The sequence below is a fragment of the Topomyia yanbarensis genome, chromosome 1, assembly GCF_030247195.1.
Source record: "Topomyia yanbarensis strain Yona2022 chromosome 1, ASM3024719v1, whole genome shotgun sequence".
NCBI classification, from domain to species: Eukaryota; Metazoa; Arthropoda; class Insecta; order Diptera; family Culicidae; genus Topomyia; species Topomyia yanbarensis.
Window position 1 is genome coordinate 216,797,371 of NC_080670.1, and position 13,304 is coordinate 216,810,674.

Here is a 13,304-nt window from a genome sequence, read left to right on the forward strand (position 1 = left end):
AAAATATTTACTAATTCGCCATGCTTTCTATTTTATCTCGAATAACGGTGGAATGAGTTATACGGTTTATATTTATAGGTTCGAGTAATTTTGATGTTTACTGATACCTATCTGCTAGAGTTTGAGTGTAAGAATGTTTGCGTATCTGTCCGAAGTTTGGCATCACTGACGTAGAATTGCTTTGGTGTTTAAGTATACACGAACTTATAAACAGGCTTATTATATTCTCACACAAATTTGAACAAACAGTAATGTACACCAGTGCATAGTTGCATAGCGCGAAAATACTACTATTTGCAGATCATTGCATCAGTTTGAAGGACCATTTTTGTAGCTACACCTCATTGCAAAAAGAGAGAAAGGAACAAACTAGAAATCAGATTAAGTTAAATCGGAAGAACCGTTATGACAACCTTTTTAATTACTTCCCTACGAGCAGGGCACAAAAAAGAGTCGTATTTTTCTCTTTTGTGTGCGTGTGGTAATGGAATATATGGGAGCCACACGCAACGAAGTGAAGATGAATCAAACAAAAGAGAAGAGCGCGAAGAGCTTTTTTATTCTACTCATTACTTTTTCTAAGCATATTTTATTAGGTAGTTGTTTAGTTAGTCTTCGAGTGGCCGACTCGAAAAAGAAAAGATCTTGATTAGTTTTTGGTTCTTTTTAAACTCTGAGCAGCCGGCTACCTAGAGTATCCTATGTTCCCTAAATAAAAGCAATTTGAACTCCACACAGCCGACCGTGGGAGTATTAACTAGGTAAGCTAATCTTATCTGTGTAATGGGCCGGATCATTATTTATTGAAACTGTATTTAGACGGAATTTGTTACTTCTTCTCTACGGTATATTTATTGGCTTGAAAACTACCGTGTGATAACACATTATACAGACAAAGATAGCGCGAGATGTCATAAATCATGTAAAGTATTTCTTATTTTCCATATCGGATTGTTTGTGGAATACAAGTATACGAGCGATAGTAACGAACACTGAAGGGAAATATAAAGGATTGTTAACCTGATGCACGGGCTTGTTAGCAATAACGGAGCTTGAAATTAGGTTCATAAAAACAGACGCGGCGAATTTTCAATACGTATTGACCCGTGATCATCGATACTAGTCAGATTAGTCTTATTGGGGCTAATTTCCAATTTCAACTATTCATTTTTACGGTAATGTTTTCTCGACTAGATCTGTTCGCACCCTCTCATTCTGCTACTATCGGCAGGAGGCTGATAGCACCAGTCGTCGCCGGTCTAAGGAACAATCATCAATAGACTTAGACTCGCGTGGAGGCATGTGATAGGAAACTTGTGAGAATTTTGTTAACCCACCATTTGACGACCTGTAACTATGAGGCCAGATTATCAGATGTAAAACTGTAGAGAAAAGATTTTTCTATCCTTCGAATGTTTTGTTATCTTTTCAATTTCTATTACAATTATTATGTCCCATTTTAGGAACTTCAAAATCACGAACAATTATTATTCGTACCAGTTGACAAAATATTATTGACCATTATTGCTTAAATAAAAAATTTGGAGAGTATTTTCTGCTAAATTCCTATAACGAATATAAATCTCCAGCAAAAAAAAATAAAAGGCGTTTCCAGGGATTCCCGAATTCCGACAATCAGTAAACGTAATTCGCAAAAATCCAAATCGCAAATGAGTTCCCGGGATAGAAGCTCTACAATTCCAGCGGGCCATAATTCTTATTGCGATATTGAGTTCAAATGTGCGAGCGTAGGGACTTCACGATCGCGTGGAAACGTGCGTTTATTTGTTCTCGCATGAGACCGCGTTGTTCAGATTACAAGTGCTATAGCGTTCACTTAAACATCGGGACGTTTTTGTGGTTGCGACATCTTGGACGTAGTTGTGCATAGGTGATCGCGATTGCAGGTTCACCTTTGTGTATCAACGCGAAGAGATCGAGCGTTTGTATGTTATTGTATTCGACCGCGTGGGCATCTGTAGGTTTGAATGTGCTAGCGTGTATGTGTGTAATTGCGTGCATAAATTCTTTGATTTTATAACCGTGATGCCATTAGCATGCTCACTCTTGAATGTTTCCGCAAATCGTGAGTCGGTGGTTAATTTTCAGTGAACGGTTCCGAAGCTAGAAGACAGTGAATTTCCCCATATCACTAGAGTTCCGGGTCATGTCGACATGGAACATATGGTCTAGTTTTTTTTCTATTGTTCCAACTAAAGGCGCGAGCTTGTTCTGCTACTGTTTTTTAGTGGCGGAGTTTGACTGAATGGACAGCGGTTATACCTCTACACGGGCAACTATTCCGGAACCGGTTCGGACTTCTGAGTGGATTCCAGCTCAAATGTAGCAACCGATTGGGTCGGAGTAGGTTGTTCCCTTTGAACCAGATTGCATACTGAATTCATTCAGGATTTCGAGCCGGTTACGGAATGGATCTGACGGATAGTTGGGATAAGTTGTTGTGGGGGCGCTAGTGTTTTAAGTTATATTCATTCAAAAGTTTACACGTTTATTACCATATTTGTTCGATCATGAATGTCTGTTCTGTAGTTATTTTTTAAATTTTTGTACAATAAAAACGAATACTCACCCGTAAAACAGTTGAAATTCATCTCGTTGGAATCGCTAAACAGCTCAGCAAGTCAATGAAACGATTTAATTCGACACTATCCCTAGACCGGTTTTCTTTCAAACACAACGGAAAGCACAATCTTCACGCATTTCACAATATTTTAATATGGTACACTAAGACCATTTCGCCCCACTATATGTAGAATAATCGATTAACATTTTTTCCTTAGAAAACTTTAAAAAGCTTATTCTTCACACATTTTACAAGGAACGCCTTTTGTATTATATTGCGCGGCAAATACTACGCTCTCTACCTTGCGCACCCACACTTTTTTAATGAGCTGTAGCTCAATCGACCGCGACAGGCCGTTCCGCTTCACCAATGCCAATGATGTATTCATCACATAGCTCCACACCTCGATTTAAAAGGGCACTCGCCCACGCACACACATATTTGCTTGCTTCTCAATAACAAGCCTGACGCACATCGCTTCAAACAAAATAAAATGGCTGCAGCAAAGCGAAAGCTCTTTGATCAGAAACCGGAGAAACGCGTTTCATTTCAGATGATCTTCTCAGACAACAGCAACAATATTTAAGTGATGAGAATGCGGTTGAAATATCCTATTTCTTGTTTCGTGACCTTGCGATCTGGCTCTTCTACCTGTGCTCACACTACGCTGTGTACTCATGACAATCAATCCCGTACGCCATCGCCGCCATATACGAAAACTTGCACGGGATTACCCAAGAAACAAAAAAAACATTCGTAATATCTGAAACAAACAAATACAGCTCTTCAATTAATTCACCAACTGTTGTTCAACCACCAACACTTGTTAAATCAGCGAAGGTTAAAACTATCTAACACAAACAAGATCAGGAAATCAGGAAGATTGGTGCACGGCCATGTTACTCAAACCAAATAATCAAACGAACAAATAGCTCAAAAAGTGATACAAGTGTTATTTCGTTCCCATAAACAAAGGTTGCCTGGCAACGAACGGAAGAATCATTCACCCTGCCGACAAGTAGTTTCTATATTCTAGTTAAATTTTCCTCTCTCAAGGAAATGATCGATTGTGCATCAATTCGTTGCATATGGAAACCAAAACACTCACCCGTAGAACAGCCGAAATACAGCTTGTTGAAATCGCCAGGCAGCCTACAAAAACCGGAAAACTTGCCGTGAAATGATTTCATTCCGGCGACCTGATGGCGGTGCCGGGTAAAGACACGAACCGGTTTCCGTTGAAACACAACAGAAAGCTTTACACATTTCACAATATTTAGACGCATCACATTATAACCATTTTACTCCACTATATTTGATATAAATTATTACATTAAAAACTTGGTAATTGTTCCGAATCGCGGCTTTTTCGAAAAGAGGGTTAATTTATTTTGGAAATGGTTCTAAATGGCTTATTTTGTAACAAGCAATGAAAAAAATTCGGGGGGAAAGCTTTAAAGTAGTTTAAACTGGAAAAATAAGTTGTTGCCACTTACCTTTCTAACAATGGCATTGCTCATGAGAAAGTGACGTTAAGGGTGAAGGTAGTGTGATGCGGCTTTGCCGCATAGTCGAGTCCAAGGATTCGAAGCGGCGCAAAGCCGCTGAGAAACCGACGGTCGAGTTGGTTTTGATCTTGCTATCGAAGGGTGCAATCAAACCTGTAATCCACTCGTTTGCCCGGTATACTCAAACATAGGGGCTATCCCTAGTTGAAGTCCGACTGAGCGGCAGCGAAGTCGGACAGCATGACAAAAAGCGATGTGGCGTAGCCACATTAGTCTTTAACAATGTTTTATTTAGTAACAGGCTTGTATTCCTGTGCAAAAATAAAATAGCCCCTATGTTTGACTATACCGGGCAAACGTGTGGATTACAGGTTTAATTGCACCCTTCGATAGCAAGATCAAAACCACCTCGTCCGTCGGTTTCTCAGCGGCTTTGCGCCGCTTCGAATCCTTGGACTCGACTATGCGGCAAAGCCGCATCACACTACCTTCACCCTTAACGTCACTTTCTCATGAGTAATGCCATTGTTAGTAAGGTAAGTGGGAACAACTTATTTTTCCAGTTTAAACTACTTTAAAGCTTTCCCCCCAAATTTTTTTCATTGCTTGTTATAAAATAGGCTATTTAGAACCATTTCCAAAATAAATTAACCCTCTTTTCGAAAAAGCCGCGATTCGGAACAATTACCAAAAACTTTTGCACACATCAACAAGGCAACCATTTTGCCCCAAATTCACTTTTTTTTGGCCGCCCAGAGCCATTCATTATTCACTTCATACTCCATATAAATCACACTACTTGAGCAAAACCCACATTTTTTACTGAGCTGTAGCTCAACTAACCACGACGGGCCATTCCGCTTCACCAATGCGGTATACACCACATTGCTTCATACCTCGATTTAAAAGGGCACTCGCCCACACACACATATTAGCTTGGATCGCAGCTCGATAGCAAGCTTGACGCACATCACTTCAAACAAAGCAAAATGGCTGCAGCAGCAAAAGAAATCAAAGCAATTTTCTCACCGCACGAGAATGCTTCGATTTGGAGCCACTATTTTTTGCTGCACCATTTTACATTTAAACTTCTGCACTACGCGATTCGGATCACTTTTTTCTTTCGAATTTCAGATTGCAACAAGGAAGAATACCGTTTCTCCATGTTGCAAAAAATTGCGACACCGAAATCACTTTCGCGTATATCCGATTTGAAGCGGGATTTTTAAAAAATAGGCGGAATATCCGGCAACAAAAGAAAAATTAAATTTGCAAATAAAGAAAAAGAGCCGGGTCAAAAACCCGACGAAATGACGCGCGAATAGAACCATCTAGTAGGTTCTGCAATCCGATCTCAACTGGCTGCTCGTCGCTTTGGTAGCGATGGCGACTAGCGAAAAAAGAACCGTTAGCGAAAGAGTACACACGCACACTGTAACACTGAACGGCCTTGAAAACCGCAAGCTTTTGTCGCTTCCGTCTGGTTGCGCGATGCTCTCACACAGAGTAAATAATATCATTTAGTAGAGTTACGCAAAGAGAAACGGGCTGTATTAATTTCAATAAATGGTAATGTTTTTACTTTACTTTTAAATAACATTCTGGATTGCCAACTGCAAGACTGAATATAAATGGGACCACAATCTGTTATTATTATCAAACAGATAGGCTTATAAGCTGATAAAATTATAGACAACACATTAGAAACTTTCGCATCATTCATACACAAGATAGAACAGCACAATGTAGCACGTTTAAACATTCAAATACCCGCACATTCAAAAGTAACAAACGCTTATTTCCAGAAAAGGTTGTTCAGAAACTGTTAGATTCAAGGAAAAGGTTTTCTGAAGTAGTTTTTGGGAGTTTTTAATTTCTTGTGGAAATGGATTTCGGTAAACTGGTGTAGGTAAACTGTAATGGGATTAGGTGGGATATAAAATATCTATTGACCTTTCGATAGGTTTAAAGAAAACAGTATTACAGTGATATTGTTACAAATTATAGTACAAACAGTATGAACAAGAAAATTGAAGAATCATTTTACGACATCACCTATTTTAGGAGTGAAGCGTTTCAACCATTCACTAAATCTCAACGCCAGGATCCAAGAATGGTTCTTAAAATTCAAAAATCTTAGAATTAACGGTTCTTCCGATATTCGCGAGAAGAATGCCTTTTTTCTAAATATTCCCATATTAGAGAATGGAAAGGAAAGGCCGGCTCTCAGCGTTATACTACATTAGACGGATTGATTTTGCGAGCGAATGTGATTCGATAAAATCTCACTCCAGCTTGGGTTTGCTACTGTTATTGAGAATGTTAATTATATTTGCTTAAAAAAATCTATCCGACGTAGGCAATGCACAATACAGCGGTAATTATTGAAAATTCCAGGACATTTACCTTTAAATTCTGTCAGAGGAACACAAGTGACATTCGGCTACATTAAGAACGGAATAATTGTATAAAAATATGAATACCGAGGAGACGAAATCCAAGTAGGCTTTGACAGGTTCTGAGCATAGATGTTTGGTATATTTCAATACACGCTTATTGCTCTAAGTTGCACCGAAGCAACAAAAGCTCTTTTTCATTCTGAATTACTACCAGAAGATACTAGAGAAGGAAATACTGAAACAATTTCCTATTTGCTCCGGATTACTTTCAAATTCTTCCGGTATTGGAACGAACCTTTCGCTAGGATAAAATTAAATTAGGGGCCATGCATAAATGACGTAGCATTTTGGGGGGTAGGGAGGATATACCAAATTTGTGACGAAGTGTGACGAGGGGGAGGGTAGGGTTAGAAGTTGTGCGACGTAGCATTAAGTTTAAAACCCATTGTTTAGAGAAAACAATTTAATGATCTTCCATTCCCAAGAGAAATGAATTTAAATTCAAGCAAGTTACTTTTGATGCGGTTTTTCATAAGGTAAATTTTACGATTCGCGGAATTACAAGTTCGCAAAAATATGAAAAGGTTTTGTATGCAGATTTAACTTGCTACATTAGTTAGCTAATGTTGCTAACCAGTAGACTTCGTTTGGAAGCTGAATTAAATTTTCACTTCGGATTCAACCAAACAAAATTTAGTAATTTAGATGAACATATGCTTCTTAGAACTATTGGCAGCTGCAGGATTGTGAACTGAGAGAACTTCTCTTCATGCTCCCCTTGACATATAAAATTGAAAACAAAACTATCAACACTATATTTGTGATGAAATGGGCTTATTTTGCAGGCAATTTGCTGTTATAATGAAAATGTTGATAAAAGTCGTCAAACATTTTGAAAGGACATGTATATAAAATAATTGAAAAACATGTAATTTTTTTTTTCATCACCCGAGCGCTTTGCATGGGACGAGGGGGAGGGGGTAGGTAAATGCTACGTTATTTACGAGGGGGAGGTTAGAATTTTGTGACCAAATGCTACGAGGGGGGAGGAAGGGGTAAAAAATCACCGAAAAAATGCTACGTCATTTGTGTACGGCCCCTTAAGTACCAACAAATCATCCAAATGAGCACATCCATTTTTATGACTATCATATCTACAAAGTGTGACAACAGTTCAAACCATGCCTGGCCTACTGACTCAGCTGCTCCAGATCACCACTGTCCACCCTGCGTTCGAGTTCCAGCAGCTTCAGATTGATTTTGTAAACCGATTCAATTTCCGACCCGGTGAGAAACATCGATAGCATTAGATTGAATGCCAGCAGTCCGGTCACTGCGAGGGTGATGGGACGGGTCATCTTCCGATAGAGTGTCAGCACTTCGCGGGGCTGTTCCGTAATCGATGGCAATCGGTAGGTGAAGTGTCGGGTAGCAAACTGGAAAAAAAATATATATTTAAAACGTTGATTCGACGCAGAAATCTCCTTCTTCACCATGAAAGCTGATAGCGGTGCCAGAAGCATTGGATAGATGGTACTAAAACCAGCCTGGAACAATCCCGCCCTGACTTGGATACAAACTGGACACTGCTGTCTGTTTAGTGTCACCTCAGGCACGACGTACATTTTATGGAAAAAGGTAGTCATTATGGCTGGCAGTACTACGGCCGGTATGTAGCTGGAAAGCCGTCCGTAGTTGCCCAATTTCAGCTTGTTCCGGTAGTGGCTATTTATGTAGATGCTGGACACTACCGTCGTCGCTCCCAGAATGCCTGGGCTGTGTATGAGGGGCCATCTGTAAGAGGCAGGAATCGTTAGCGGAGAAAACACACTACTTTAGCCGTACTCACGATTCCCATTTGTTGTCCCATCCTTCGACGATCTTCATGAAGTATAGCACCGCTTGTGTTTCATTCAATTTCACCGCATCCTCCGGTATTTCCTGGCTCTTTTTATGTAATAACGCCATGGTTTATCACTGCATTCCGGTTCACTATATTTTTGTTATTGATTTGACCGAACAGCTGTTGACGTTAATGGTTTCGCTCTAGGATTCGCTGTACAGGCAAAAAACGACACATAGACGGCACTCTGGTCAGAAAAGTGCTTTATAAAAGAGCCAGGGATGCCAAATGTTAAGATCAGTCTAGGAATAATAACAAATTAGCATCAAAGTTGAAAAAATGCATTTCATATCCCAAATAGAATTTTACAGTAGCATTTACCCTACAAACAATCATAAAACAATAAATATTATAGTTATTACTGTTTCAGCATTGTTCGATGCAGAGTTCTCACAATAGATTTACGATATATTTCATGTAACAATAAATTTTACTGTTCAGCAAAAAACTAATACAGTAAATTCACATTAAATTTTACTGTTTTCGAGAAAAAAGTGCATGGAAAAATCGATTTTTTTAATGTTAAACCACCCATCTTTGTTACTATGAAAGTCTATCTATTTGAAATTTACTGTAAAAACGTCAAAGTTTATTGTTTTTGTGTTGTAGCATACCACTAAAACTTACAGTAAATTATTGTAAAATTACTGTACTGTCACAGTGAAAATCGTGATTTTGTTAGTGTACATTTCTATTCGGGATCCGTTGTTGCATAAACTTTACATTTTCTCGCAGAAAAGCGTTACGCTGATCCACTTTGTTTGACTTTTGTTGGATGTAGAGTTAGTTTCGTGAAAGGCTTAGCCGTCTTAAACACAATGCAAATTACATTTTGAATTTATATTACGTTTACGGAGAAAAACCTACACGCAACCATAAAATAACCTACAAAATAAGTTCTTTTAGCTTAAATTTAGGTACTTTTGAGCTGTGCGTCGCTTTCGCACTTATTAATGTTGTCAAAAACAAAACGAGAGATTCGACTCAGTCGAGGTATTCCGTGCAGTAAGGTACTTTGAGTTCTTTGGGGTATACCTAGGGGCAGATCACTTATGATGCATTTTTAAAAATCAGCGAAAGTAAATGCATTTATTTCCATCAAAATAAAAATTCATAATGTATTTTGCGTTGCGTGTAAGACGTCAAAACCCTACAGAAAAACTAGTCTTACATTTAACAAAACGTCGAACAAAGTGGATCAGCGTAGGACGTTTGTTAAACAAACAGAGCTGATGCAAAAATGGAAATTAAAAGATTTTTTTTCTATTTGATGCAAATTTGTTATACATTCTTAGAGTGATCTGCCCCTAGGGGTATACTCAAAATTAGGTAAATTCAATTTAAATTTAAGTAAATAAAACTCAAGGTTGTCAAGGCCGTAGTTAAATGGAAACTACCTTCAACACGGTTTACCTAGTTTTACCTTCCTGTACGATACCATGAGATTGAGTCAAAAGTACTTAATTTTAGATAGTTTTTCGGTGGCGCGTAGGGGTAGCTCACTCTAGGAATGAATAACAAATTTGTATCAAATTAGAAAAAAATGCATTTAATTTCCATTTTTGCATCAACTTTACACTCCCTCGCCGAAAAGTTTGTTTAACGAACGTCCTACGCCGATTAACTTTATTCGACATTTTGTAGAATGTAGGGCTAGTTTTTTTGTTGAGTTTTGACGTCTTACACGCAACACAAAATACGTAAAAATTACTATTTAGATGGAAAGAAATTCATTTAATTTCGCTGATTTTTAAAAATGCATCCCAAGTGCCTCAAGAGAGAAACGCGTTTAATTTCTTCGATTTTTAAAAATAGATCTCAAGTAATCCTAGTGAAGATATGTCACCATTTTAAAGAAACTTGAAATGAAGTGAAGATATTTTGCAGACTTTTATTAATCTGTGAAAGCTTTGGAGATCCTTTCAAACTTCGAAATTCTGGTGCTTGCTCAAAAGCACCAATCGATTCCGATTGCTAGTCATTAAATTAATGTAATGGCATTTTTTTGTAAAATGCGAAGACAATCGAATAATTTCTTTGAAAAGAAATCGTTCACCACGGAGCTGTGCATCCGAGCGTCACCGTACCTGAATAATTGCACTAATTCAATGTAACTAGCGACTCGTAACAGTGGGGTCTTTAGTTATTATTTCCTTTTTTATTAAAAGTACGCTTTTCAAAAGTTCGTACTCTTAAATACAATTAACATTGTATCAAACCAGGGGGGGGGGGGCTGATACCAGCGACGATCTTATAATTTTTCATTGTTGACATTAATCCACGCCGAGAAAAATCTCCCAAAAGTTGACTTATTTCATCGTTTAAAAATGACTGAGAAGGACATTATTTAATAAATCTGAGTCAGGATGACCAAAAAGGCAACGATTATTAGGATTGGAACGAAAATTTTATGGCGACAGCTTTCGTGGCTGCAAAACGGTATATGGGTCCCAACGCACAGGTGGGCTCATACATTATGAACGAAGTTTAAAATACCTATATTTTAGGCAGATATGATTGCTATTCTAAACAAAAAACAGCTCCGATTTTACAATCTATGTCGCCTTGTTTTCCTGCAACGAATGTGCGAAGATTATCATCCAGTCATGCATATAAGAACGCCCCAACACCAAATGAATTTCGATTCAGTTTTAAGCATTAGTAATTTGTAACGAGGCAGAGCAATTTGATAAGAAGAATTTAAAACAAATGCTGGCAACTCACAGAGATCAAAAAATTGACATCCTTGCGTGAAATTAAAAGAAAACGAAATTCAATTCGTGCTCGGCGCGATGAATGAAATGTTTGGTTCGTTTCCCTCTTCATTCGTTCTCCCGACACAGCGCATTCAGGTTTGGACAATTTTGGTTTCAGAAGTAAACTAAATTTGTTTTCTGTGCTAGCTCTGAGGGGGATTATTGAGCAAAAGTGCACCAGATATAGATTACGCAGTTCACTTATGCTCGAAAATGTGTAAGATGCCAACTCCAGCCTTCCAAATATCTACATAATAACAAATTAATGCTTTGGTCGATGAATGAATTTATGTTTTCTCTGCACTCAAGCATTCGATTCTGCATGAAATTTCAGTCAGTTTGAAAGTTAATGAACATGCGGTGAATCTGCATGTTGGTTTCGGTAAATACAAGCGGAAATAGGCAACTCCTGTAGAGATAAAAGATGCATTTTAAATTAAATAAAGCAATTTTATATTCAAGATAACAATAATGTATTGATTATAAATCTCTAGAAGCAGCTGATATATGTTTTGTACAAACGGGTTTGTATTGAAACTCTCACAAGCGGGTACAAAATAACTATGCTTCGTAATTTCTTCAGAATAGACCATTTTTTCGTAAGTTGATGAGATTAGATTAAACTTATGGATAGTATTTGAATGAGTCTGCGAGTGTCACCTACACTGGTCATATTTTGCTGGATATCTCAATGTTTCTCCTATGGTAATCGCAAAGACTGCTTTGCTTTAGGGTTATGCGAAGACCAAAAAATGTGCGATTTAAAACAAAAATTGTCTTATAATTTCACCGCCAACAGCGTCCATACAATACTTTAGGTATTTTAAAAGGCAATCTTCGATTTAATCTGATAAACGGTATTTTATGTAATGAAAATAACTTTCGACTGACTGACTATTTTCAGTAGTAAAATCACAATTTTAGAAATCGATTCAAATTATTTTTTTAAGAAATATCACCCCGTAATTTTTTTATGAGCACACCTAAAGGTATGTTCTTCAAAATGCAAGAAAGGGAAATTAATTTCGTTTGTCCCAATTTGAGATATGAGTTTTTCAAAAAGTCCCATAACTTCAGTTCCAACAATACTCGCTAAATTTATCGAACATGCAAAAAATTTGTCTCAATGAACTTTAAAAGTTATCAGAAGACACCGTTTACGAGAAATAAAAAAGTTAATGCAAAAAGCAGTTTTTGTAAGGAACACCTTAAATTGCTTAATTAGGGTAGCTATAAAATAGAAACGTTTAGAGATAAAACTATTGTCTCCAGCAAAGTTGCTCTACAATATTGCCGATGACTGAAATCTTAACACATTCAGAAAATAAATTTCGCATCACCCTAATAATAAGAGCCACCCCAATACTGCATACATCTGAAGATGGTTTATTTGGTACTGATCATTTGTCCTGAAGATTTTGTACCTTTAAAACAGAAAGTTTAGCCACAAACATTTTTGTCTTCCTAAATTATGGATTCGAACCACTGTGCAATGCTCATCTGTGTTTGAACCTGATTGGCTTGGATCGTTTGCACTAGTTGAAATCGTCGTTTGAACGTTATTGCTACCGACTGGTCGGATGATGTAAAATCTTAATTTTCTGCTGCCACTGTGAGATATTATTGGTGACAAGCGCTAGAGTAGTGGTTGATTGCTGCTATTTTTGCGGATGGGATGGTTGAATCACTAACGGTATTAAGACCGATATATTTTGGTGCAAGGAACTGGTAGCAGACAAGATTGGGATTCGACAAAGATCGCTTTGTACCTGGCTACAATTTTACTAGCTGGACTTACTGGGAGACCACCTCCCAGTAAGTCCAGCTCGAAAATGAGCCGTATTTTTTGCTGGCTCTAGTTGGCACCCGACTCCAGTGATGCCACCGATTCTAAGTAGGATCGGTTGTATCGCTGGACCCGGATGCTAACTAGCACCAGCCAGAATTATGTATAAATATTTGGGTACTAACCTTTTCTTGTTGAGCCAATACCATTGTTCATTTTAATCGCACGCGTAACTAAAATTAAAATGTTAGCGGCCGTTTGATATTTTTAAATTCCAACAATTCCACACAATTATAGCTTTTATTGACAATTATAAAATCAATGTAGGTGGACACAAAAATACGAACCAGGTGAAATATTATTATAAA

At 37.8% G+C, this 13,304-nt stretch overlaps 1 protein-coding gene across 1 annotated transcript; it reads right to left on the bottom strand.

The window, feature by feature from the left end:
* Positions 1 to 7,611: 7,611 nt before the first annotated feature.
* Positions 7,612 to 8,531, bottom strand: LOC131676503 (uncharacterized). Its single transcript, XM_058955569.1, has 3 exons — positions 8,341 to 8,531; positions 7,985 to 8,285; positions 7,612 to 7,927 (listed from the first exon to the last, which is right to left on the bottom strand). Exons 1-3 carry the CDS (start codon positions 8,457 to 8,459, stop codon positions 7,682 to 7,684), a joined length of 666 nt encoding a protein of 221 aa, XP_058811552.1. The 5' UTR covers positions 8,460 to 8,531; the 3' UTR covers positions 7,612 to 7,681.
* Positions 8,532 to 13,304: the final 4,773 nt, after the last annotated feature.

Bases quoted from the DNA above. Each gene is read 5' to 3' on its own strand.
- LOC131676503 (XM_058955569.1), bottom strand. From the start codon at position 8,459: ATGGCGTTATTACATAAAAAGAGCCAGGAAATACCGGAGGATGCGGTG. The intron at 8,286-8,340 runs GTGAGTACGGCT...TGCCTCTTACAG, and splicing joins TGGGACAACAAATGGGAATC to ATGGCCCCTCATACACAGCC. The intron at 7,928-7,984 runs GTGAAGAAGGAG...TTTTTTTTCCAG, and splicing joins CACCGCTATCAGCTTTCATG to TTTGCTACCCGACACTTCAC.